The following is a 27,616-nucleotide window of genomic DNA, read 5'->3' as shown; positions in this document are numbered from 1 at the left end:
AATATCAAATTTGACCCTCTGTTACATTAGTATTGAGTGAAACAATTCTCCAAATGCCTAGCACTGTGCTGAAATATGTTAGCAGCCAATAGATGCCATTTTATTACATTGTTAAAGCAAAATTTAGAAATAAGAGAAAGAAATAAAGGATGTGAACTTTAGAAAGATTAAGCCTTGGGGCGCCTGGGTGGCGCAGTCGGTTAAGCGTCCGACTTCAGCCAGGTCACGATCTCACGGTCCGTGAGTTCAAGCCCCGCGTCAGGCTCTGGGCTGATGGCTCGGAGCCTGGAGCCTGTTTCCGATTCTGTGTCTCCCTCTCTCTCTGCCCCTCCCCCATTCATGCTCTGTCTCTCTCTGTCCCAAAAATAAATAAAAAACGTTGGAAAAAAAAAAATTAAAAAAAAAAAAAAAAAAGAAAAAAAAAGAAAGATTAAGCCTTTTCATTTCTTTATTTCATCTATTCCTCTTACTGACACATCTTATTCCACCCCAAAACTACCTTTTATACTATGATATTTATGAACCTCAGCTATGTATAAACAATGATGTAACCTACTCTCACTTTAGCAAAATTTTGCATAAATACTGTAGTTTTAATTAATACAACCATATACTTCCATTGACCTGTATTTAATTGTCACTGTTATCAATTCCCTAGCTGTGTATTGTGGGTACACAGTAAATATGTATAACATGTTTTTAGTTTCAATGAATGAGAAACTACAGTAAGTGACAAATACAGTTAAGTATTGCAGCTATGCTTAATAATACGTTTTGGCTTATTTTCTTTCCTTGATCATTCTTTTAGTTTTCTGTGTAAAATTATTTGGTAATTTTTACAAGTGCATAAGCAATATTTGTATTGCCCTGACACTAGGTGCTGTGACAGAGGAAGGAATGCATTAGCACTGTGTGTTCCGGCATACACTAGGGTAGAGACATGTCTTATCAAGTCTCTCTTTCACACCTGCCTTCTGCTCTTGGTCTCCACAGCTCCTGTTCTAGTCCAAGCTACTGTTACCTCTAGTCTGAAACACCACGTTATTATTCTTAGCTGGTCCTCCACAATCTGTAATTCACACTAACCACGTATTCTGCACTCCATGGTTTCAGAGACTGCATATGTGATTATTTCACTATTTACCTAAACCTGTTGAAGCTTTGTCTAAATACTGTCTTTAGGATGAAGTCCAAATGTAAGGGTTTCAGTGCCTTTCATGATCCGTGTCTAGCTTCATCTCTTGATCACCACTTTCCCACCCAAAATTCTATGCAATCTGTTAAGTCATCGCATTTTCTCATACTGTAGGTTCTTTCAAGTCTTCTTTCTTTGTTCGAGTCCTTTCTTTGTTCTTCACCTCTCCGAGGTCTGTTCTTTTCTGAATACTTGTATTCATATAAAAGTATCTAGTTCTTATTTTCACAAATTCTCACCCCTTCCTGCACCTCTGGGTAAGTAGATGTAAACATCAGTTTCCATAATAAAGTATCCATCCCCTATAATGGAATGTAGCACACGTACTGGGTATTTAATTGTCTCTCACTAGATCTGAGCTCTATTTTTTTTGTTTTGGTTTAAATCACTTTTCTGTCTTAACTGACAGAGCTAGGCACAATACAAAGTGAATTTTATGCCTCTGTTCAAGATTAAGGTGAATTAAATAATGTCCATACCCAGAAGAATTTGTTTCTCTGCTGGCATTCAAAAGTGACTGTGAAGAAAGCATACATTTGCAAGTACCTATTATGTTCAAAGTATTGTGCTTGGTACTTTACATATGTCACCTCATTTAATCCCTACTGCAATTTGAGGCTTTGAAAACCTAAGCATGCTCAAGGGTATAAAATAGTAAGTGGCAAAGCTGGGATTTAAAGCTTGACCTTTTTGAGTACAATATTTATGTTCTTTTCACCAATCCACGTTGCTTTTGAGGGTCTATGAAAGCTGAATTGCTGGCTACTATCCATCTTGTTGACTGAATTGAAGAATATTTATTAGAGATCCTTGTAAATATTCAACACAGGTACAGTTGACTATACGTACTCATATGTATCTATTGACTGAATAACTAAGTGACTAGATAGTATTATTATTGTAATTAGGGTCAGAGAAAAGCACAGAATATATATTCTTAGGAGTAACATCACTTAATGGAAATTCCTCATTAATGGGTATTATAGCAATTAAGAGTTCTATCATCAAATATGTTTAGTAGAGGCTCCTGGGTGGCTCAGTCAGTTAAAATGTCTGCCTCTTGATCTCAGCTCAGGTCTTGATCTCAGGGTAGTGAGTTCAAGCCCCACGTTGGACTTGGCACTGGGCAAGGAGCCTACTTAAAAAAAAGTTAAGGAAACAATGAGTCAAGTTAGATTGGTTTCACTACTAAAGAGTTTCTGTCTGGAATATGTTGAGTCATGGTATAATCCTAGAAAGATAACATTTTGTATACAGTGCTTCTCAGAGTTCTTCGAACCTTGAAATCTCTTTGTGGAAGAGAGCATCTGTTGATCTAATATGGCACAGATCCTACTGTATTGTAAATCACTTGTAAAATCATTTTACTCATGAGAGAATATTACTCTTAAAAATGCATTCTGCCATGGGGCCCCTTGGGTGGCTCAGTCGGTTGAGCTTCCAACTTCAGCTCAGGTCATGATCTCCTGGTTCACGGGTTCAAGCCCCACATAGGGCTCTGTGCAGACAGCTCAGGGCCTGGAGCCTGCTTCTGATTCTGTGTCTCCCTCTCTCTCTACACCTCTGCTGCTCATGATCAGTGTCTCTATCTCTCCCAAAAATAAATAAACATTTAAAAAATGCCTTCTGACATGTAAATTCAAACAAGGATTGTGAATGGCTACTTCTGAGATTGTAAAATATAGAAGTTAATTTACATGTATGGGTTGCAAAATAACTTATTAATATTGTTAGTCCTCCAAGACACAGATATCAGAGTTTTCCACTTTATACTAGAGGATATAAAATATGGCTTCTTATTCAAGTGCTTAATAAGTTATGCATATGGAGATGCTTCAATTATATTCAGAGACTTTGGTGATTGAATATTGTATGTATGATGTTGTGATGAACAAGATGAATAGCACTGAGCAAATGGTATTAAACGTTACCTACAAGGTCCTGTTCTAAGCATTTTTGATGTATTACCTTATGCATTAACAATGTGAAACCAAGTATCATTGTTAAATCTATTATTTCTTTTCTTATTGAGATATAATGTGTAATGACATATAACATTATATTAGTTTCAGGTGCACAATATAATGATTTGATATTTGTAGATATTGTGAAATGATCACCACAATAAGTCTACCGTCTGTTACCACACAAAGTGATGAAAAATAGTTTTTTTCTTGTCATGAGAATTTTAGGTTTTACTCTCTTTGACTCTTTCAAGTATGTCATGCGATATTATTGCAATATATAATTACCATGCCATACATTACATCCCCATGAATTATTTTATAGTTTGAAGTTTCTACTTCTTGACCCCCTCACCCACTGTCAACTTTCTTCCCCTTTGACAACCACAGTTCTATTCTCTGTAACTACAATTTTGCTTTTGTTTGCTTCTTCATTTGTTTTGTGTTTTAGATTTGAATATAGTAAAATCATATTTTTGTCTTTTTCTACATGACTTATTTCACTTAGCAAAATATCCTCAAAGATCCATTCATGATGCCATAAATGGCAAGATTCAAGTCTTCTTTATGGTAAGTGCTATTCCACTGTACATATACATGTACATGTATATGTATATGTACAATGCAATAGTAATGCAATGAACACAGGGACACATATGTCTTTTAAAATTAGTGTTATGTTTTGTTTTTTTTTCTTCAGGGACTCAGAAATGGAATTGCTGGATCATATGGTAGCTCTATTTTTAATTTTTTAAGAACCTCTGTACTGTTTTTCATAGTGCTGCACCAATTTACATCCCCACTAACACTGTATGAGAGTAGACTTTTCTCTATATCCTTGCCAACGCTTGTTGTTTCTACTCTTTTTGATAATAGCCATTCAGACAGGTATGAGGTAATATCTCATTGTGGTTTGATTTGTATTTCTCTCAGGATTAGTGATACTGAACATCTTCTCATGTGCCTTCTGGTCTTCTGAATGTCTTATTTGGAAAAATGTCTTTTCAGATCATCTGCCCATATTTTAAGTAGAATTTTTTTTTTTTTTTTTTGCTATTGAGTTGTATGTGTCCTTCATATATTTTGGATATTAACTGCTTATTGGATAAGTGAATTGTAAAATTTTCTCCCACTTAAGAGGTTGCTTTTTCATTTTGTTGATAGATTCTTTTGCTATGGCAGAAGTTTTTACTTTGATGTTGTCCCACTGAATTTATTAGTTGTAACAGTTTTGAAGTGGAGTCTGTAGAGTTTTCTATATATAAAATCATGTTGTCCACAGATAGTAACAGATTTATTTCTTCTTTTTCAATTTGGGTGCCTCTTATTTCTTTTTGCTGCCTAACTGCTCTGGTTAGGACTTCCAATACTGAGCAGAATACAAGTAGTGAGGGTGGGCATCTTTCTCTTGTTCCTGATTTTAGAGTAATAGCTTTCAGCTTTTCACCAGTGAGTATTATATTTGTTGTGAACTTGACATATATGGCATTTATTTTGTTGAAATACATTACCTCTATACTCACTTTGTTGATTTTTTAAAACCATAAATGTATGCTGAACTCTATCAAATACTTTTTTTCTGAATCTATTGAGACGACCATATGATTTTTATCCCTCTTTTTAACGTGGTGTATCATGTTGATTGTTTTGCAAATGTTGAACAATACTTGCATCCCTGAAATAAATTCCACTTGATCATGATTTTTGATTCTTTTAATATATTGTTGAATTAGGTTTGCAAATATGTTGTTGAGGATTTTTACATCTATCTTCACCAGAGATATAGATATTTATTTATTTATTTGTTTATTTATTATTTATAATTTTTTTTTTTCCCCTTTGGAGTCCTTGTCTGGTTTTCGTATCAGGGCAATGCTCCTCACAGAAGGAGTTTGGAAACATTCTCTCCTCTTCAATTTTTTGGAAGAGTTTGAAAAGGTAGGTATTAAATATTTGAGTGTTTGGTAGAATTTACCAGTGAAGCTCTCTGGTCCTGAGCTCTTATTTGCTGGGAGTGTTTTGATTATTGATTCAATCTCATTACTAGTAATCTGTCTATTCTTATTTTCCATTCCTTCATGATTCAATCTTTGATTATTATATTTCTAGGAATTTACTCATTTATTCTAGGTTATCCAACTTGGTGCTGTATAATTGTTCATAATACTCTCTTACGATCCTTTGCATTACTGTGGTATCAGTTGTAGCTTGCCCTCTTCCATTTCTGGTTCTATTCATTTGAGCCCTCTCTTCTTTTCTTGGTGAATCTAGCTAAAGGTTTGTCAATTTTGTTTATCTCTTCAAGGGCATACTCTTTATTTCATTAACCTTTTCTATTGTCTTTTTAGTCACTATTTTATTTATTTCTGCTGTGATTTTTGTTATTTCCTTCCTTTTACTAACTTTGGGTTTTATTTGTTCTTTTTTCTAGTTCCTTTAGGTGAAAACTTAAATTGTTTATTGGAGAGTTTTGTTTGTTTCTTGAGGTAGGCCTATATTACTATAAATTTGCCTTTTAGAACTGCTTTCTTGCACCCCATAGATTTTTCTATGTTGTGTTTCTGTTTATACTTGTCTTAAGGGATATTTAATGTCTGCTTTTTTTTCCTTTGACCCATTAATTGTTCTGTAGCATGTTGTTTAATCTTCACATTTTTGTTATTTTTCCAGTTTTCTTCTTGTAATTGATTTCTGGTTTGTTTTTGTTTTTGTTTTGTTTTGTTTAGCGAGAAAGAGAGCACAAACTGGGGAGACGGGCAGAGGGAGGGAGGGAGGGAGAGAGAGAGAGAGAGAGAGAGAGAGAGAATCTTAAGCAAGCTCCACACTCAGTGCAGGGCTCAATCCCATGACCCAAGGATCATGACCTGAGCTGAAATCGAGAGTTGGATGCCTAACCAACTGAACTCCCAGATGCCCATGATTTCTGGTTTCATACTGTTGTGTTTGGAGAATATGCTTGATAGGATTTCAATGTACATGAATTTATTAAGACTTGTTTTGTGGGGCACCTGGGTGGCTCAGTTGGTTAACTGTTTGATTTCAACTCAGGTAATGATCTCACGGCTCGTGGGTTTGAGCCCTGCATCAGGCTCTGTGCTGACATCTCAGAGCCTGGACACTGCTTCAGATTATGTATCTCCATCTTTTTCTCTTGCTCTCTCTCTCAAAAATAAATAAACATTAGAAAATTAAAAAAAAAAGACTCGTTTTGTGGTATAACGTGATCTATTCTGAAGAATATTCCATGTGCACTTGAGAAGAATGTGTACTCTACTGCTTTGGGATGGAATGTTCTCTATATACCTATTAAGTCCATCTGTTCTAATGTGTCATTTATGACTGATATTTCCTTATTGATTTTCTATCTTGATGTAAGTAGGGTAGTAAAGTCTCCTACTATTACTGCAGTGCTGTCTGTTTCTCCCTTTAGGTCTGTTAATACTTGCTTTATATATTTAGGTGCTCTATGTTGGGTTCATAAATATTTACAAATGTTATATCTTCTTGGATCGACCCCTCTATCATTATATAAAGTCCTTTATCTTTTATTACAATCTTTGTTTTAAAGTCTATTTTGTCTCATATACATACTCCAGCTTTCTTTTGGTTTCCATTTACATAGAATTTTTTTCCATCCCTTCACTTTTAGTCTGTGTGTGCCCTTAGGTATGAAGTAATTCTCTTGCAGGCTACATATAAACGAGTCTTTTAAAAAAATATACATTCAGCTATTGTATGTCTTTCAAGTGGAGAATTCAGTCTACTTACATTTAAAGTAGTTATTGATAGACTTGTACTTATTCTCATTTTGTTAATTGTTTCTGGTTGTTTCATAGTTCCTTTCTGTTCCTTTCTTTTCTTATGGTTTGATGACTTTGTTAATGTTCATTATGATCAGATTTCTTTCTCATCTTTTGTGTATAGACTATATGTTTTCACTTTGAGGCTACCATGAGGCTCACACATAACATATATACAATAGTTTGTAAGGCAACAGCAGTTTAAAGTTTTTTTTTAATGTATTAAAAAATTGTTTTACGTTTATTTATTATTGAGAGACAGAGAGAGACAGAGCATAAGCATGGGAGGAGCAAAGAAAGGGGGAGACACAGAATCCAGAGCAGGCTCCAGGCTCTGAGCTGTCAGCACAGAACCCGTCCCAAGGCTCAAACTCACAAACTGCGAGATGGAGAACTGAACCGAAGTCGGACGCTTAATCAACTAAGCTACCCAGGTGCCCCAACAGCAGTTTAAAATTGAGTGCATTCTAAAACTCAACATTTTTTATCCCCTCACCATATTTGTTGTTGTTGTCACATTCTACACCTTTTCATTTTGTGTATATCTTAACTAATTGCTGTTGTTATAGTTATTTTTACTACTGTTGTCTTTTAATCTTCAGCCAGCTGTGTAAGTGACTAATCCACTACCTTTACTATTCATTTACCTTTATCAGTGAGATTTATATTTTGTATGTTTTCTTGTTACTAGTTAGTTCCCTTTCTTCAAGCTTAATTAAGTCCCTTGAACATTTTTTTGCAAAGCAGTTTTAATGGGGGTAAAATCTTTAGGGAGAAGCTCTGGATTTGAGAGATCCCTCCCAATTGTGTGTTCCTGCAATCGTTGGCATTTCTGGTGAAACTGCATCTCTGCATCTCCTACCTGTCTTATCCTTTGTGACCGTTTTATTCTTTGTTGTAGAAGAGCTGCCCAGATACTTTTCTGGCCTTTCTCAGAGGAAATTGTTCCATATAAATAGATTTGTACTGTAGATTTGTTGTGTCTGTGGGACAAGATGAGTTCAGGATCTTCCCACCATCTTGGACTGCCCTTACCGGCTCACTCTTTACTGGTGAATTTAAAACATAAAAGTGGGACTTTAAAGCACAAGAAAAGAATAAACAAGTGGTCAATTATTGAAATCAATTTAGACCTCTAAAATAAAGGAAACTCAGGGCACAGGAGGAGTGGCAATGTGTTTATTTCAGATATTCATCTTTTGAATTGAATGCCTTTTGAAGTGGATACGTAAATTATTTCACCTGATCTGTGTCATAACCCTATTAGATAGGCAGCTAGGCCTGGACTAAATCACAGATATTCCGATCCCTGGTCCAGCATCTTTCCAACATAGCAAGTGTTATCACCTCTTTTAAAAAATAATGTCACTTTGGGGCACCTGGGAGGCTCAGTTGGTTGGGCGTCTGACTTCAGCTCAGGTCATGATCTCACAGTCCATGAGTTCGAGCCCCACATCGGGCTCTGTGCTGACAGCTCAGAGCCTGGAGCCTGCTTCAGATTCTGTGTCTCCCTCTCTCTCTGCCCCTCCCCTGCTCATGCTCTGTCTCTCTCTGTCTCAAAAATAAATACAAACATTTAAAAACATTTAAAAAAATAATGTCACTTTTTCTTACAATTTTAAACTATAAATTTTAACATAAAGTTTGAAACTTTATATTATATATTATTATATATTTTATTTTATTTTATATGCATACATAATGAGAAAATATAATTTCTAAAGAGCTTGCAATGAATCATTTTGTAAGCCATATATAAACATGGGCAAATATTTTAACACAAATGATTGTTTTTTTAAAAACCAACATTAAAGACAACAACAATATTAACAGCTAATTTCTAGAGCAAATTTATAGAAAATCCCACATTGTTTGACTTAAACAAGAAGGAAATGCTTTATTTCATATAACAAGAATCCAAAATAGAAGTGTTCCAAGGCTTCCCTTATTTAATTACTTATCTCATTAAGCATAAAAATAGTATTAATAAAATAATATTAATTATAAATAAAAATGATGATATTGATACAAGAGAAACACATTTACCCTCAGGAACTTTAAATATTTAAAATATCAACCTCTATTTAAATATTCAAATAATGGCAACAAGTATATTAGCCCAAACTAGAAAATAATATCTAGTTCTGCTCTGTATTTAGTTAAGTAAAGATTTATAATTCATTTACTTTTAGTAAATTTGATTGTCTTTATATGAATTTGACCTTAGAGTTGTTTCTAAAATTTTTATGTTTTTAAATTTTATTTTTTTAAGTTTATTTATTTTTGAGAGACAAAGCAAGAGCGTGAGTGAGGGAGAGGCAGAGAGAAGGAGAAACAGAATCCCAAGTAGGCTCTGTGCCATCAGAACAGAGCCCGATGAAGGGATCAAACTCAGGAACTGTCAGATGACGACCTGAGCCAAGATCAAGTCAAACGCTTAACCAACTGAGCCACCCAGGCATCTCTGTTTCTAATTTTTTTTTTAATATTCAAAGTCTGTAATACATTTTAATAACTTTGGAATTGAATTGTTTACAGAAAAAAATTTTAATCTAGATTTTGCTGGATGTTAGAATATTGCCAGAATAATCAAATTAATTTGGTCTAAGAAAATTAATCATGTGATTTACATTCAGTGTTATAAGCTGCTTTCCCAGTTAAAAGAAACTTGCCAGGGTCAAGCAAGAAAAAGAAAAAACAATCTTTTGGTCTCTCTTGAGATCTAATATTGAAGAAATATCTGAAAACAGAGCATAAGTTTCTCCTGTTTATTGGTAAGGACAATGGTGTTTTTGAATTCAATAAATGGCAAATATCAAAGAAATGCATGAAGACCATAGCTTGCTATTCACACAAATTGGGACCTACAGTTGGGGCCACACAGCTGGTTTTTAAATAAAGATCTTAAAGAAACATGCAATTTAGCTGTGAAACAAATCTGAAGACAGCAATGTTATAGCAATACTTGGTGCCCAGGAAAAGACAAGCGATATGCACTGGGAGAATCAGAAAAAAACTGTTTGTTTTGCACTGGTCCCAGCCCAGCAGAGTCACCTCCAAAGGCTGAGCCCCCAGCCCTGGCGCTGGCCTACTTTTTTGCCTGGCCAGCTTCTGGGTACTTGGAAACTTTGTATCAGCTGCACAGGTGGGCAGGATTGCAGGGGCTCAAGAAAAAAAAAGGTGGGTGGCCCTTACTGGTTGTGCTACGTGGACAGTCTGCCGATCAAGAGGCAAACAGGGTTATAGAAGCCAAAAGCATGCAAGGGGAGTATCCAGCCTCGGACATCCAGCTGGTTCTTTTTATCTGCTTTTTTTAGCTTTCCTTCTCAGTAATACATACATTTGATGTTCGTATTGATGTTCATAAAATTTAAACTGTGGTGCATCCAATCTCATTCAAGCAGTAATAGGCACTTTTTTTTCTAAAAATAAAATTACATAGTGTTTTGGGATGGTAGTTAACCCCTATATCTGTGATTACTCCTAAAGTTAAAAGTCTGTGTATTACTTTACATGCAAAATATGAAATGAAAAAGACACAACCCCCAAAATAATGTGCGTGTGTTTCATCAATGTGAAAATTTTATGCTAAAATTTTTAATTTTAGAGTGATAAAACTCTATAACTCATCTTTGGTGTGCAAATTTAATATTCAAATAGTCTACATATGCATATGTAATATAAATGACAGTCATTTGAAAAAATACAAAATGGTCCATAGAAAAGTATTTGATACTAATGATCGAAACCAATAAATATGCCTCAATTCCGCATCAAAGAAATTGGAGCCTGGGGTCAAAATTTATTAATACTACTATAAATATTACTACTACTACTACCATTATAATACTACATGTTCTACTGCCCTAGGTGAACACATTTATGTTGTTTTACTTCAACACAGAAAAAAATGGACAGTGGTACCTCATTGTTAATCCTAAGGTACATTTTTTTTCAGTGACCCTTGGGAGAAACATACCAAGTTTTAGTCACTGAGAAAAACCTCAGATATACTTCTATAAAATAACTAGTACTTTTCAATTTCCTTTTCTAGTTTCTTTATCTCAATGAAAATTGAGAAGACCTTGTCTTAAAAAAAAAAAGCAAAATTTGGAATTGTAAGGTTAGTAATCTAATGAGTTTTGGGAAATACTTTAAAAAATTAAATTGTGTAATAATGCATATAATTTAAATAAAGAAGACTAAAAATGAAAGATCTATTTTTATAATCCAAATGAAGAGTTTCTAAATTTTCTAAACTTATAGATAGCAGTACATTTTCAAATTTATTGATGTTTGAAGTGTAATATGCATCATACTTAGAGAGAAGTATAGTGTTCTTTCACTACAGAAATAAGTTTTAAATTAATGGCATACAATTTTTCATTTGTAACTAAATAATCAAGGTAAATCACAGAAAAAATATTTTAATTAACTAAAATATGTTAATAATATCAAAACTGATTTAAGATGTACAATAAGTAGACTTTCACACTTTTATCGTTTCAAGTGGACAAGAAGTGATTTATAGATGTATCAATTTATAGATTTTGGCTAACAATTAAGATGGCAATAATTATTCTAGTCCACATTTAGACATTATTCTTTTCCTTGATGAATTTACATTACTACGTGTTCCATAAAGGGGATCAAACTTCTGTATAAATAATATATAATTTATATTTGTACATCTTAATGAATGAGATACCAGAGATATATATCTTCAAATACTGATTTACATAAGAAACTAAATATAGACATTAGGCAGTCACAGCAGACAGGCTAATCTTCAAAAATCGTTTACTCAATCAAAGAAAACACTATATTTAATAGTATGAAAGGGCTTTTATGACACATGCCAAATTATATATGGACTTAAGAAACTCCTGGGCATTGTATTCAAGGCTCTGAAAAATCATATTTTCTGCTACATAAACACAAAAAAAAGTTGAATATTGTGAACGAATCCTTCACCGGGAAGATGAAAACATTTGTTCAGCTTTTTTGCTGGGATGCATTTTTTGCATACTCAGAGAGAAAGAAAATGATGATATTTCTCTTTTAAATTAAATTGGAGAGCTTCAGAAAAGTTGATATGTCCCTTAAAATGGGGACTGGGGAGAGGCAGTTTCATGCATCGGTACTGTCTTACACCTGGAAAAGTCTAAGGTTAGAAATTGTCCATTGAGTGATTCAGAGCAGCAAAGTAAAGATGATATTGATGGGAGCAGGTTGAGGAAAACAAAGGGTTTTGTAGCAGCAGTTAAAAGAGACCTCCCACAACCATGGAACAACAGTCAGTTTGCTTCAGGGGAGGGATATCAAAGAATCTAAAATAGTGCCGCAGGAGAGAAGGAATCAATCATTTGGGGACATCTGACATGGACAAATGGCACCTAACTCAAGTTACACTTGAGCCAGGAAAGTAAGTTTGTGTTCTTTATCCTTGCTTCCTCCTCTTTGTTCCTATCCTGGAAGGGAGGAGGGGTGGGTAGAAGGCAGAGTGAGGGAAAAGGACAGGAATCCCACAACACCCTTCCCACTTTTAGGCTTCCAAGCCCAAAGCAGGCCCAACCTGAGCTATGGCACAATTTTAAATTGGGATAAAAGTTGGGAGCTTTGATATTACACCAGATTTGGATGTTTTAAGTGCTTGGAAAAGGAGACATTGTTTCATTATCTGGGCATAACCAAGAAAGCTGTAGGGTCTTTGCCTAATTTTGTCTAAGGGATGGAGAAAAGTAAGTCTAGAGAATGAGTTTGCAGTGATAGTTATTGAAAGAGCAAAGTTTCTTTCTACCTACACCCATCTGAATACAGCATGTTTTAGTAACTCCTAACCTACAAAACAGAGCTGGCCCTTGTTTGTGTTCATCTACTTTTCTGTTTATCTTCACATGCAAATACTCTTACCCATCTAACCTCAAATACTATCATTTCCTGGGAACTTCCCTGATCCTCAAAGCACTTCTCTCTCTCCTTTGAGCCTGCATAGCATTTCACCAGGACTTTGCTTAAGGCATTATCCCTTCTATGCTTGCCTTTGTTCACATATGTTTCTATCTCTCCCCTAATCTGCACATGCCATGAGGATAGAATGTGCATATGTATCATTGTTCTTCCCTCATGCAACTCCCTCGATATGGATATGCACAAAACATTCTCTCTCTGTCTTTCTTGGTGATAAACTAAAACAATAAAACTTTCAAATAAAAAATGTGTGCTATCTTAAAGGATTAAAGAAGAGAGAGAAGCGTGGCAAAATATTAAATGTTTGGCAAAATGAATCTTAAGGAAGGTAAAAGTAGGACTGTTTCCTTTTGTAATTGTTTCATTCAAAATTCTTTTAAAACTTGAAAATTATACCAACATAAGAAACACTAGTGTAATAAGAAATGTTTCACAAAGACCTCACCACCAGAAATCTGATAGGAAGTGGCAATATCATATCATATCAGGGTTCAGAACATCAGCCCTAGAGACACAGGCTTCAAATCCCATCCCAAACAATTTGGAATTGTGTGCCACCGACAAATAATTTGATGGCTCTTTTCCTCTGTTCTTTCATCTTTAAAATGTATTAACAAGGTGATCCACATGGGGCATACAGGAAGATTCTGAACTCCCCTCTACCACACACACATATGCTGGATCTACAGTTACATATGGAATAGTTCCCTCTGAAAAATACCTGAAAACTGACATAACAGCTCCTTCACCACAGCCTATGAAAGGGCCACATCAAGATCCTAAGAGAGGCACCACCCCACCTTTGAAGCAGCAGCCCACAGAGGGATCTTACAAACCTGGAGCTTCTCCTTGAAGAGTGAGGGGTTTGTGCCCACATGAGCCACCCAAACCCTTGATATCTGCATCAGAGAGAAAAAACCCCAAAATATCTAGCTTTTAAAACCAATAGGACTTGCATGCAGGAGACCAAAAGGCTGTAGAGAACTGAGATAATACTCTTAAAAGGCTTGCATGCAGCCATATTTAGTACAAAAGCAGCACTTTGAAAACCGTTTGACTACATATAAAGGAGATTCACATTCGAAAGGAAGCAAACACCCAGATCCAGGAAACCTAGAGAGTTCCAAATAACATGAACACAAAGAGATCCACACCAAGACACTATAATTAAAATGTCAATAGTTAAAGAGAGCGTATTAAAGCAGCCAGACAAAAAACAACTCGCTATGTACAAGAGAATTTCCATAAGAGTCTATCAGCAAATTATCAGCAGAAACTTTGCAGACCAGAGAAGTGGCACAATATATTCAAAGGAAACATATGCTGAAAGGAAAACAAATTCTAATAAAGAATATTCTACCAGCACAGTTGTCATTCAAATCTGAAGGAGAGATAAGAGTTTTCCAGATCAGCAAAAGCTAAAGGAGTTAAACATCACAAAACTGGCCTTACAAGAAATGTTCAAGGGACTTCTTTAAGCTAGAAACAAAGGGCACTAATTAGTAACAAGAAAACATATGGAATTATAAATCTTACTAGTAAAGGTAAATATATAGTAAAGGTAGTAGATTGATTGCTTGTAAAGAAAGTGTAAACGTTAAAAGACAAAAATAGTACAAGTAAGAAACACAACATAAAAGCATAAAATGTGAAAACAAAAATATAAAATGTGAAAAAAAAGAAAAAAAACAAAACATAAAATGTAAGGGGAATAAAAAGTTAGTTTTGGAACAAGTTCAAACTCAAAACACACAAAGGAAAAGATGTTAAACATCACCAATCATTAGGGAAACAAAAATCAAAACCACAATAAGATGTAACCTCACACTTTCTAGAATAGCTATTATCAAAAAGACACGAGTTAACAAGTATTTTTATTTTATTTCTTTATCTTTCTATTTTAGAGAGAGAAAGAGAGAGAGAACATGAGTGGGGAGAGCAGCAGAGGGAGAGAGAGAGAGAGAGAGAGAGAGAGAATTTTAAGCAGGTTCCGTGCCCAGCATGGAACCTGATGCAGAGCTCGATCCCATGGCACTGGATCATGACCTGAACTGAAATCAAGGGTTGGTCGCTCAACCGACTGAGCCCCCCAGGTGCCCTAAGAATTAGCAAGTATTAACTAGGATGTGGAGAAAAAGGAATCCTTATCTACTGTTTAAAACAAGAGTATGCTTGCAAAAGATTAACTCTACGATTAATGAATTTTTTATTGAGATATAATTGACATACATTATGTTTCAGGTATACAACATAATGATTTGGTATTTATATACAGTGCAAAATGATCATCACAGTAAGTCTAGTTACCAGCCATCACCATACCAAATTACAGGGTTTTTTTTTCCTTGTGATGGGTACTTTTGGGATTTACTTTCTTTGCAACCTTCAAGTGTGTAATCCAATATTATTGACTATAATCACCCTGCTGTTCATTACATCCCCATAACTTATTTTGTAGTTCAATGTTTATACCTCTTGAGCCCCTTCACCTGTTGCCCCATCCTTTAATTGCCCCTCGCATCTAGCAACCACCATTCCATTCTCAGTATCTATGAATTTTTTTCATTTATTTTGTTTTATTGATTCCACATATAAATGATATCATGCCGTATTTGTCTTTCTCTGTCTGACTTATTTAACCTAGTATAATTTCCTCCAGGTCCATCCATGTTGACACAATAAAAGCAAAAACCCCAGGCCTGCTCGCTCTCTCCCTCCCTCTCTCTCTCTCATTCTCTCCTCTCCCCTGTGACCTCACTGTGTGGCCCCAGATATGGTGTGTGATTTCCAGAACTTTTATTTTCAAAGTTCCCTGATGGTTCTTGCTAAAGGCAACTTGCAATCATAATAAGAACCACAAAGGTCAGTCTAGCCACACATTGGTTGTTGATTGGCTGAGACCAGCCCCCAAAATAAGGCTTTCTTCTATCTGCATCCAGATTCATATTCACAAATGTTGCCAGGGACTATCTATCTAGATAACAAAACAAATTCTCTCTCTCTTTTCTCTTAATTCTAAGGTTTATTTCCTCCTTTTTCCAACATCCTCTTTCTTTGACCTTTTTGAAACCTTGTTGATACCTTACTAGCCAATATTGTTCTCAATGGAAAGGCAACTTGAGGCTTTGTGTTTAACCCTTGGAAAAAACTGTAAATTTCATTCTTGTAATTTTAATTCACAACTCCATATTCCATATGACTTTAGAATTTCCTATCTCTTCAGGGGCCATATTTTCCTCCCAATGACCACTCAGTATTTTCACTTGAAGTTCCAACATTGTCTCAAATTCAACATGCATTGTAAACTTTAATTAAATTCTGTTAAAAACAATTCTGTTTATCAGGCCCCAAACTTGTCATACTTGAGTAAACAGCCTTCATTTTCCTCTTCTGTACGTGTCAAACAAATATAAAAATGCTTAATATCTTCTTTTAAATGTCTAACTAACGGTTTTCTTTCTGTTTCCACAAACACTTGCACAGTCTAGACATCGTCATCTTAAAAATAGAGTATTCAGTTTACCTGGCTTCTACCAGGTTATACCCTTTCTCCTAACAATCATCTCTTTAAAACATTGCTGTGCAATTCCCTTTATCAAAAATGCAATGGCTCTTAATGTTCTAAGAAAAAAAGCACATTTTGATTACTGAGATTTCAAGTGAATTATTTTGACCATAATTTAGTTTCAAACAATTTAAAAATTTTTATTTTCACTTCTCACTAACACCAACAATATTCTTCTGCCCCAGCCAGATTGATCAATAATCTCACTTTGCACCTTTCCTTCCCTCACCCCGCTTGTGGCTCTACATTCTCCTTCAAGACTTATCTATCTTCTGCCTCCTTAAAAATTGCCAATACTAAGACTCAGAATACTATACTATTTACTTAGCATTTTTCATATAGTGCTCCTAATGGGTGAAACTACTTCTTATATTTAGATGCTATGGTGCCTTGTTCATAGTAAACACACAAACAACAAATATTGAATAAAGAATGAGTGATGGACCTCAGTGATTATTTGGAGAAATTTTTTCACATTTAATATCATTGGGTGTAGTTCATTCCCTAAACTCTGTTCAACCCAGGAACAAAATTTAGCAGAAAGTGTTTGCTTAAAAACATACCTCTGAATTCTTCCTCAGATTGCTTTATTTAGGACACTTTATTAAGGACTCCTTCTTTTGGGAAATCTTTCTAACTTATCAGGGTAATAAATCTACATTTTCTAAACCTTGCTATTTTTACAAGAAACTTAGATTTTCTTTGAGTAACATCTTCAGATTTTGACATCTACAGTACTGTACAGAAAAAAAAGACTCAATGAGTCTGAGCAATTTTATGAAGATAATTGCTATCCATTTGGTTTACAATTTTCAGGTATATAACAATGATTTTTCAAACACCTTGTCTCCTTATCATTATTCATTTATTCATGCAAAAACATTTACTGAATGCCTTCTCAGTGCCAAGCACTCTGTTAGAGATTGATGACACAAATAAGAATAAAGCAGTCTTCACCCTCCGTTTTTCCTTCACTATGCTTATTATTTTATTTTTTTGTACAGTTACATTTGCACTTACAATTGTTTGTTTACATAACATTTCCAAATTGGGTAATTAGACAAAAAGGGTGTGTGTTTCTTGTTTTCTAGAAAAGTGAAAAACAGAATGGTAATATTCACAGACACTGTTTACTAATGTTAGAACAATAAGGACTGGTACTATTTTAGGGTCTGAATTAGATGGTTCTGGTATATGGTATCATTTAATGAGGAAACCACTCCCCCATTCTATGTGTATGTTATGAGCTAGAGGATTTACCAGTACCTCACTTAATTTTTAAGATTGAAATTTTAACTGGAAAATGTGGCTGAACAGTTAGAAATTGTTTTCATTGTGTTTGTGTGTGTGTGTGTGTGTGTGTGTGTGTGTGTATTGAAGTACCTTATATTCTCAAATAAACTGACTTCTTAAAAAATATTTTGTAATATTTTTCATGAAGAATCTAAAGTAATCCTTACTAAACAAATAAATAATTTCTATCGGGAGGGACGCCTGGGTGGCTCAGTCGGTTAAGCGTCGGACTTCAGCTTATGATCTCGTGGTTTGTGGGTTGGAGCCCTGCGTCCGGCTCTGTGCTGACAGCTCAGAGCCTGGAGCCTGCTTTGGATTCTGTGTCTCGCTCTTTCTCTGCCCCTCCCCTGCTCATGCTCTGTCTCTCTCTGCCTCAAAAATACATAAACATTTTTTTAAAAATTTAAATAATTTCTATCGGGAAAGCAATAATTTTCTAAAACTATAACATTTATTTCAATGAAAACATTAAATATCTACTTGAGTCCTAAGTGTGCTAGGAAGGGTAAGCTTCTCCTAAGAGAATCAATCCAGTTTGGTGGTCAGAATGCTTGCTTTTAAAATTTTACCAAAGGGAATAATTATTTTATGATAAGGGAGGACTACCAATGCAAACCTCAATAATAAAAATAAATAAATAATAAAAAAATTGCTATCAAAACATAATATCATGTTATAAGCATAATTAAATGCCTATATAAAACATAATATGGGCAAAATTTTCAAATACTCTTATCTGTGTTCACAGTTATTGAAATTAGAAAGGTGGTGTAGAAGGTAGAAAGGGACCAGGAGTGATCAGCTGGGGCTATCTTTGCTTTTGACAGATCTATTTAGGACTCCTCTAAGACAGGTATCTCTCTATTTGGCATTTCCAAGAATGTAATTTCATATATATATATATATATATATATATATATGTATATATATATATACACACATATATATATATATGATTCTACATATATAGAATATATTATATGTGCATATATATGTATATATATATATGCACATAGAATAGAAGGCTAAATGATCTGTGTCTCATTAATAACTTTTATTTTCATTCTAAAAATTTTCCTTCTTTTAGTCATTTAAATAAATTAATACCTTGGGCTTCAACTTGAAATTCTGAATTGTTAATGCTTAAGAATTCTTTCATCTTTACCACATTCTATCCAGACAGCCAGATGATGCCATGAGAGGGGAATGTACATTACTCCAATGGTAAATACTCTGACTGAATTTCAAGATTTTTTCCTCTACTTAATTCTGTCCAAATAATATAAGGAAAAGCTGATTCCATGTGTATAAACTATAGGTAGAAGCTGACTTAAATTTAATTAAAACATCAAAGCTCTTTCTTTTCAAGTTAAGAAATACTTAGAATGGTTTTGATGGAAAAGATATGTTTTCTTAAAGATTAAGAAAAAATCAAGGGAATATTTTATCAGACATTGGATAATCTTTTTTTTTTCTGAATTAAACTCTATAATGCTAAGGTATTAAGTTAAAGGCCACTTTGAGTCTAAAACAAAATACATTGCTTGATGAAATAAAAATTTCCTGGGGGAAAAAGAAAAGCTAAATTATGCTACCTATTGTAAATGATGCTGCCAGTTTATTTAGATTTTTAACCTCTAGCAGTAACAGATTATTTTGATAAATTATTCATGTTTCTGCATTGTGCACCTTTTGCAATTTGCATATCTGGCAGCAAATAGGCCCTCCTTTCAGGCTTCTGTCCCCTTGGTCAGACAGGATGGCCGAAGGCTGCTTCATGATTAATCTCATCTCAATAGGGTAATTGTCATACTCAGATGAAGCAATGCCTCTGAAATATGCTTCCCTAGAGCTATGAAGTACAAGAGGCTCATTTTAAGAGCTTTTAAGCATAGAATAACTTTTAGTTTAAATGTTAACCTTTCTCTATTTCAGGAATATCTACATCTAAAAATATTATATTTTATAAGAATAGAAAACAAAATTTAGGGCTTAATTTAGCAGTTCATTAGATTGAAGGATGATTTCTCATCAGTGTCTAGAATCTTTTTCAAAAGAGGATGCATGCTTTTTGAGGAATCAAAGAGGGCTCATATTGCTGGCTCAAAGTCTGGCTGCTGAACTGTAAATGGCAGTTGCTGTAAATATTTCTTTCTTTCCTGGTTTATAGAAAACTTATTCAACTTTTCTGTTTAGTTTTCTCACCTAATAGCAATCTAAATATCCTGCAGTACTAAAATTAGCAAGACATGGCCTTGAAAATATGTTTCTGTATCTTTTTTTGAAAATTAATGAAAGAAAATTGATTCATAATTTAAGGCTTAAAGAAATGTTTGGTTCATGCCATGCCTTTAAACAGAATTCCTAAATTTCCAAACCCATGCAAATTGTTGTTGATTTGTTTCAAATAGTGAAATTCTAAAAAATTCCAAATTGCTGCCAGGATTGTAGCAGGACTCACTCAGTGGGTTCCTACCTGAAAAACTGAGCCCCCAGCACAGCGGTGTGTGGCTTTTGTACAATTTTTGCTCCTTTGTCGCCCATATATGGTAACACACAGCCTGAATGGGCCATCTATGTTACAGAGTCTTGAGGACTGTCACCCACGGGCACATAACCAGGTTCCCTTCCCTTGCCTTAAGGTTTTCACCACATTACTTACGGAGGAGCGCTACCACAGGATCACATTATTATATAGTGAAAATGAAGTTCTGAAATTTAGAATTAAAACATTTTCTGCATATAGCACGATAAATGATCAAAGAGCAAAAAACGTTGAATTAGTTTTTATCATCTTAAAACTGAAACAGATTCCTGTTTTGTTTTGTTTTTATTTTGAGAGAGAGAGAATGAGAGAGAGAGAAGAGAGAGAGAGAGAGAGAGCACAGAGGGCCAGAGAGAAAGAGAGAGAATCCCAAGCAGGCTCTGCATGGGGCTTGATCCCGGGAACAGTGAGATCATGACCTGAGCTGAAATCAAAAGCCAGATGGACACTTAAGCAACTGAGCCACCCAGGCACCCCCAGATTCCTAAGTTAAATGCCTCATTTAAAACCAGTCAATTAGATTTTTTATGCAATCAATTCTTTACATATTTATGAAGGACAGTTTTTCCCAGTATTTTGCTAGTGTTAGAGTTATGAAGTTGGTTAAATAACTAGTCAATGATCGGAGGGAGTCTATAGATTAGTAGGAAGCTACAGTTTTGTAAGTAAATAATTAAAATATTATCACACACTGAAATAGAGATCTGTACTGCAGAATCCAGTGGGCTGGTTATTTAGAAATGACCAAGATGAAGACTAAATCATCACAAGCCATTAACTACTCTACCACCGTTGCTACTTATTCTCCTGCCTTTGCCAGATTACTCCTCCCTCTTTCCTCCCACTCTTTCTTTTGTATTTTGCTGTTATTTGTTGAAGTGAAGGTATTTAAATGTTATATAGGGATTACTGATTGTTATTTTTGAAAAAGAGTGTGATCACTCCCAAGTTACTTAAAAGAATAAAAACATTATAAAGTTAATGATTTATTTTGGAGGGGGACTGGGGGGTTGCTTAGAAAATATTTAAGGGGCGCCTGGATGGCGCAGTCGGTTAAGCGTCCGACTTCAGCCAGGTCACGATCTCGCGGTCCCTGAGTTCGAGCCCCGCGTCAGGCTCTGGGCTGATGGCTCGGAGCCTGGAGCCTGTTTCCGATTCTGTGTCTCCCTCTCTCTCCTCCCCTCCCCCGTTCATGCTCTGTCTCTCTCTGTCCTAAAAAAAAAAAAAAAAAAAAAAAAAAAAAAAAAAAAGAAAATATTTAAAATGTAAGTATGATCACTACAATACTATTATTCTTCGTCTATGTCCATTAGTCAAAGACCAGTACTAAACTCAGTATAGCAGTCCATTTGCCGTTAAAGTTATGCAAAGGGACATCTGGCTGGCTCAGCTGGTAGAGCATGTAGCTCTTGATCTCAGGGTTGTGAGTTCGAGATCATTACATTGGGTGTAGAGATTATTTAAAAATAAAGTTATGTGAAACCTACATTTCAAAACTCAATGAATTTATACTTCATATTGAAAGAAATCAGTATAGGGGTGCCTGGGTGGCTCAGTCGGTTACGAGTCTGACTTTGACTCAGGTCGTGATCTCGTGTTTCACTTGTTTCAACCCCGTGTCTGGCTCTGTGCTGACAACTCAGAGCCTGGAACCTGCTTCAGATTCTTTGTCTCCCTCTCTCTCTACCCCTCCCCGCCTTGTGCTCTGTCTCTCTCTCCCTCTCTCTCTCAAAAAAAAGTAAACATTTAAAAAAGAAAGAAAACAATAAAAGAAGTCAGTATAAACAGAGTCCTATAGGCGAAGAGTTCGATGAAGAGTTCATGATATTAAAGTAATATTTAAACTTGTGTGTGAAAATTGATTCCTTAACAAAATATTTGCAGAATCATAATATTTTTTCAATTTTGTAAATTGGACTGTTCCATGTGTCTTATCTGAATCATGACAATTTGTTTATATAAACACCTGTTTCAGGAACCTAAAAATACTAACTCACTAACTTCTCTGATGATTTTCTGCTAAAACATTCCAAGTAAATTATACTGGCACATTAATCTGGGTCTATCCTGTCTCCTTATCAATTTCAGAATTATTATAAGTTTTCATTAATTTTCCTATCATCTGATGTTTTAATTTAAATCATCGTATTTTATTTAAAACACATAACTATAAAAATTATCAAATAAAAGCTATAGAATGATGAAATCATTTGCTATAATAAAATTTTCATTTGGGACCCATGTAGAGGAGATAGTGAGTGATACAGAGAAAATAAGACTGGCCATCACTTGATAATTATTAAATGGGTGCTAAGAACATGGAGCTCATTATACTTTCTTCTTTAGTTTTATATATAGTTGAAGTTTTTCCAAATAAAAAGTTCCTTTTGCAGATGGCAGTGGTAAAATCCAGAAATATTATTTATAATAAAGATTTTATGGATTTGATGTGTTTTCAGTCTTATGCGATTTTTGGTGTGGGTTTAATGCTGTGCATTTATTGTCTCAGAGTTGACTGCTTCCTTAAAGACTTGTGGTTTTGAAAACTGAAATGCTGTACACAAGCAGATATCAAATCCGATCACCTGTGCATATGTCCTCAATAGATTTGAGGCTGATGTCGGGTAGATGCAAGTTGGCAGACTTGTTGGAAAGCATTTAGTTTTAAACTTTTAATTTCTACTAGGATGTAGTTAATATAATAGTTGTGAATCAATATAAACTGACATAAAAGCTTGAGATCAGAGAAAGAGTAAATGGAATTAGGAGTGATAAATAATATTTTACTGCCACAGTCTTGAGAATCAGCTCCATTAAAGTTATTCCTTTGTGGGTGGACATTGTCTGTAGAATGACCCCTTTAAAATAACACCTTTTGTCTGTGAACAGTATCATTTTTTAATTTTTTTAAATTGTATTTTAGAAAGAGAGAGTGTGTGTGTGAGGGGTGGGAAGAAGTAGGGAGGATTTGGGGGGAATCGGACTGAATCTCAAGCAGGCTCCACCTTTAGCTTGATCTCATGCCCCTGGGATCATGACCTGAGCCAAAATCAAGAGTTAGATGTTCAATCTACTGAGCCACCTAAGCATCCCTGGGAACAGAATCTTTAATGCATCACTGTGCATTAGCAGATTGGTGGATTTTTAGGGAGTGGGGAAGAGGGAACAGAAAGAAGAGCCCATAGGATATGAGCCCTTAAAACATGCTCACTCAATGTGCACACAGTCAGATACCTGGTAAGGTTAGTGAAGATGTGACTCTTGAGAGTCTGTCACCTGTCAGGATACTCAAAGGGAAAATGCTGAATGGTCAGGGGCATGATCTGATCCCTGCCCACTGAGGGAGAAAGCAGATGACAGAGTAACGAATGATCAACAGGAGAAGTAATAGAACCCTAAGAAAAGTTCCCCATAATTCACAGTAGGGTGTATGGAGTATTCCAATAGAATCTTAGGTGTGGAGGGATCTTTTAGGAGCAGTGATCTGAGAGAACATAAAGGAAAAAGAGAAGATAGGAAAATCAGCTGTTAAAATTCTAAGGTACTATACTGACCACAAGTTTTAAATCTTCTTTTTAAAAATTAGGAACTACCTTACAATTCTCTGCTATGTTAAGATCTTTAAAGAAGGAAACACCATAGCAGGCTAGGGTACTTCTGATGATCTTTTGGACCTATTCTTTCATCCTTTCATCTATTTTTTCATTTACCAATATTTATTAAGTGGCTACTAAAAGCTAGTCACTTAGGTTAGAGGAAGGTTAGGTAAGGTTAGAGGAATACTTAAAAATTTAATATCTGTATATAAATCTTGGCTAAGTATTGAGGTGATTTATCCTAGGTGTGACAAAAATAGCACTAGCATGAAGCTGGCATGGATTTTTCCTCAAGAAAAAAAATGACAATTAATAATAATGAGATTATAGGTAAAATCAAATCAATTTAATTTGGCAAAAGATATTTTCTCAGAATGATAAATAGGGTAATAATAAAAATTATATGTGAGTCAAATAAGATTTCTTTTATAAAATGCAGAATAAAAATTGGCATTTTCATAATCCTGAAAATTATGATATAAATGAATAATTAACCCACCAACAAGAGGTGAAGCGTAAGTTAGAAATTAAATCTCTTTTGTTTGCCCAGAAAAACATGGAAACTTTGATTCTTTGCAAGTTATTCTGACACAATCTTATAACTCTAACAGTGTAATATTAAATAAGCTGTAATCAACAGTTGATGATTCAATGAAAGATGGAATATATATGTGTATATATATGTATATATATATATATATATATGTATTAGCTACCACATTTACACATTACTTAATGTATACACATAATAGGTCCTAAATAAACACATGATGAATGAATGAATAAAGGTCAACATCTATAACAAATGACCAAATCTTCATTCCCATATGATTAAATGATAATTTAATTATCAAAAACTTATAGAAGATAATTATGAAATCATTATTGAGTAAAATGGGAAATAAGCATTTCTATTTATAATCTTTATTTCCCCTTTACTTTTCATGCTAATTAAATAATTAAGTAGTTATCACATGTGTTTTTGTATCCTGTTTCTTTAAAGAGAAAATTCTGAAAAAATCAGAAACCTAAGACAAGAAAGAAGAAAGATTCAGAATGAAGTTTTCTTATTCCGTCACAATGCATACTGTCACCTGGGACCTCATGAATAGTGGAGTCGTGGCGGGCATGCCAGCGGTACAGGGAATGGCATCTTGAGTCAGACTGGTAGTGCATATTGGGAGTTCTGGACTTTATCCACATATTAGTCACTCAGTGAACTTCTATGAAACACTTTATGTCTACCTGTTCCGCCCATTTCAAAGCACTGATAATACAGGAATAGTTTACAAAGAATTCTGAGATTTTCAGATTCAGGTGGCAAACAAATGCAAAGTGTGCCATGATCAGACAACAATAAGGCAGTTTTGGGAAACTTTTTTTTTTTTTTTTTGGTCTCAATAAGCTTAATTCTTAATGATCCCTCTAACAATTGTATTCATTTCATAACAAAAATTCCGAGTGCCAAGGGCAATGTTTTTTATGTCTGTTTTTGATTTTCTACTCTCCCCCTTTTGGGGGGTTAAATATCTTTCGGAAATAGATCGCCATGGTAATTTATTTATCTTTTTCTTTATAAGAGCCAGGGAAAGCTCCTGAAACCAAACAAGGGACTACAAAAGTTGCAGCACAAGGTAAGCAATAAAACACTTCAAACATTCTATTTCTTTCTTTTTATAAAGTACATAGCACTTTAAACAAAGCAAAAGCTGTTTATTGCAGAATAGCACCATCTGCTGGGTTATTACAGAAAACATTGTTGCATTAAAATACACATTTCAAGTATTTTATTTTTAGTACTTGGAGGAACCACAAAGGACCCAAGAGTTAGTATGTTGACTCCAAGTTTCAGTCATGGAGCTTTTAGTTATGTTTCTAAAAATAAGCCATATATTGATAGATGATAGAAAGATTGGTAGAGATTTACAAATAAATATAATTATTCCAATGTTGTTTTTTTTTGTGTGTAACTTGTGTCAAATTAGAAAACTTAGTCAGAATGTTATTAAGTTAATATTATTTCATCTATATCAAGATTGCAGAAATTGGGTTCTGGATATGACTGCAAAGTAATCTCCCTAGTTTTTAGGAGCCATGTGAGAAAATCAGTTCCATCACTTACAAATATTTTGGAGTCATCAGAAGTGGTTTCCTTTAAGAGATCTTTAAAAACATACTGATTCTTTAAAGCATCAGTTTGGGAAAGATACTTCTTTTAAACAATCTTTCTATAAAGTTATTTTTTAACCATCATCCAAAATCACATCCTTTGAGAAAGCTATTCTAAATCTTGTAACTCCAAGTCAACAGACTGGAATATGAATTATGTGACCATTATTCTTAAACCATGAGGAGTAATCTGATATAAGGGAAGGACACAAGTATTCTGCCTTTTGTCATCTACGAAAACTTTGCAGAATTTAGGGGGGAAAAAGGGTAAAATGTTTAATAGAGAATATTTTTTTACTTTTTAAGTTTTTATTTTAATTTGTTAGTTGACATCCAGTGTTATATTAGTTTCTGGTGTACAATACAGTGATTCAACAGTTCCATACATCACCCAGAGCTCATCATGACAAGTGTACTCCTTAATCCCCATCACCTTGTTAACCCATCCCACCACTCCACTCCAATAGAGAAAATCTTTACTTTCTTGCCCACTACATTAAACAATATCAAGCAATAAAGGATATGCATTTAGGTGGTATTACATTTGTTTCTGGGAAGAAGGCCTTTGTAGCAGACTCCTCAGCATATGACATATAACATGGTTGCATTTAATCCTGGACCCAACTATGTGCAGAATCATCCTGGTAAATACTGGTTACATGGGTTGACTGCATTCCATTCCACTGACCCAATGATGTTATTTATAAGTAATGTATACTAAGAGGGCTGGGAGCTATAATACTAATTTTTAATTTTCATTTGATCATCATTTGATCATTTTTTTGTTTAAGAAAACAGAATCTTCTTTAGGAGAATTTTAATACAGAGTATAACAAATATTACGGGAGGCAGAAAAGCAGGACAAATATTATCACTTTTGGTTTTTATTCATGAAAATGCAACTCGGAGTCAGGTCCTCAAGTATCATGGTTAATATATAGATGTTATCATTAAAAACAAAACAACAACAGCAACAAAACAAAACAAAAAAAAGCAAAACCAACCAAACAAACAAAAAAACACTTGTCCTGGGACACTTCTGCTTTGATTGAAGCTTCTGAGGACTTCGTGGTGTGGAACTGCCACTTGAGGCAAGAGTTTAATGCTGCTTTAGTCTCATATTAGAGGAATTCAAGGGGAGGAAATTGCAGAGATATCTGGAAACTTGCTTCAAATTTGAGCTTCAGACCTTGGGCTCTTCATTTTTGCATTCCAACTATGCTGGACAAGGAAGCCTCAGAAATTATTCTTTTGGAATAAAAGACTTACTGTTGAGTCTTTAATACCGTGGAGTTTCAAAGTCTCGTTAGAGCCGTTCTTTTAAGAAATTAGATAAGTGTGTTGATTAAACATAGTGCACAAAGCACTGTTCACTAGAATGGCAATGACACATCAAAAGAGGGACACTTCAAGCAGGAATAAATGTCACTTGTGTTGTGCACATCTTCCATAGATCTTTCTTAGGTTTTATAATACCATAGTCATATTATTAATCATGCATAGAAATAATTAATAGTTG

The 27,616-nt window shown here is 34.6% G+C and overlaps 1 protein-coding gene across 1 annotated transcript in view; it reads left to right on the top strand.

The window, feature by feature from the left end:
* The window catches only part of TRDN (triadin), a 393,952-nt gene that overhangs the window by 203,958 nt on the left and 162,378 nt on the right, over positions 1–27,616 (top strand). The window contains exon 14 of the mRNA XM_058735145.1: positions 25,509–25,562. Within this exon, the coding sequence (XP_058591128.1) occupies positions 25,509–25,562 (54 nt within the window). The remainder of the gene's footprint in view (positions 1–25,508; positions 25,563–27,616) is intronic.

Source organism: Neofelis nebulosa, chromosome 6 (assembly GCF_028018385.1).
Source record: "Neofelis nebulosa isolate mNeoNeb1 chromosome 6, mNeoNeb1.pri, whole genome shotgun sequence".
Lineage (NCBI taxonomy): Eukaryota > Metazoa > Chordata > Mammalia > Carnivora > Felidae > Neofelis > Neofelis nebulosa.
The sequence above is the reverse complement of the archived record's forward strand: the minus strand, read 5'-3'. Positions and strand labels throughout refer to the sequence as shown.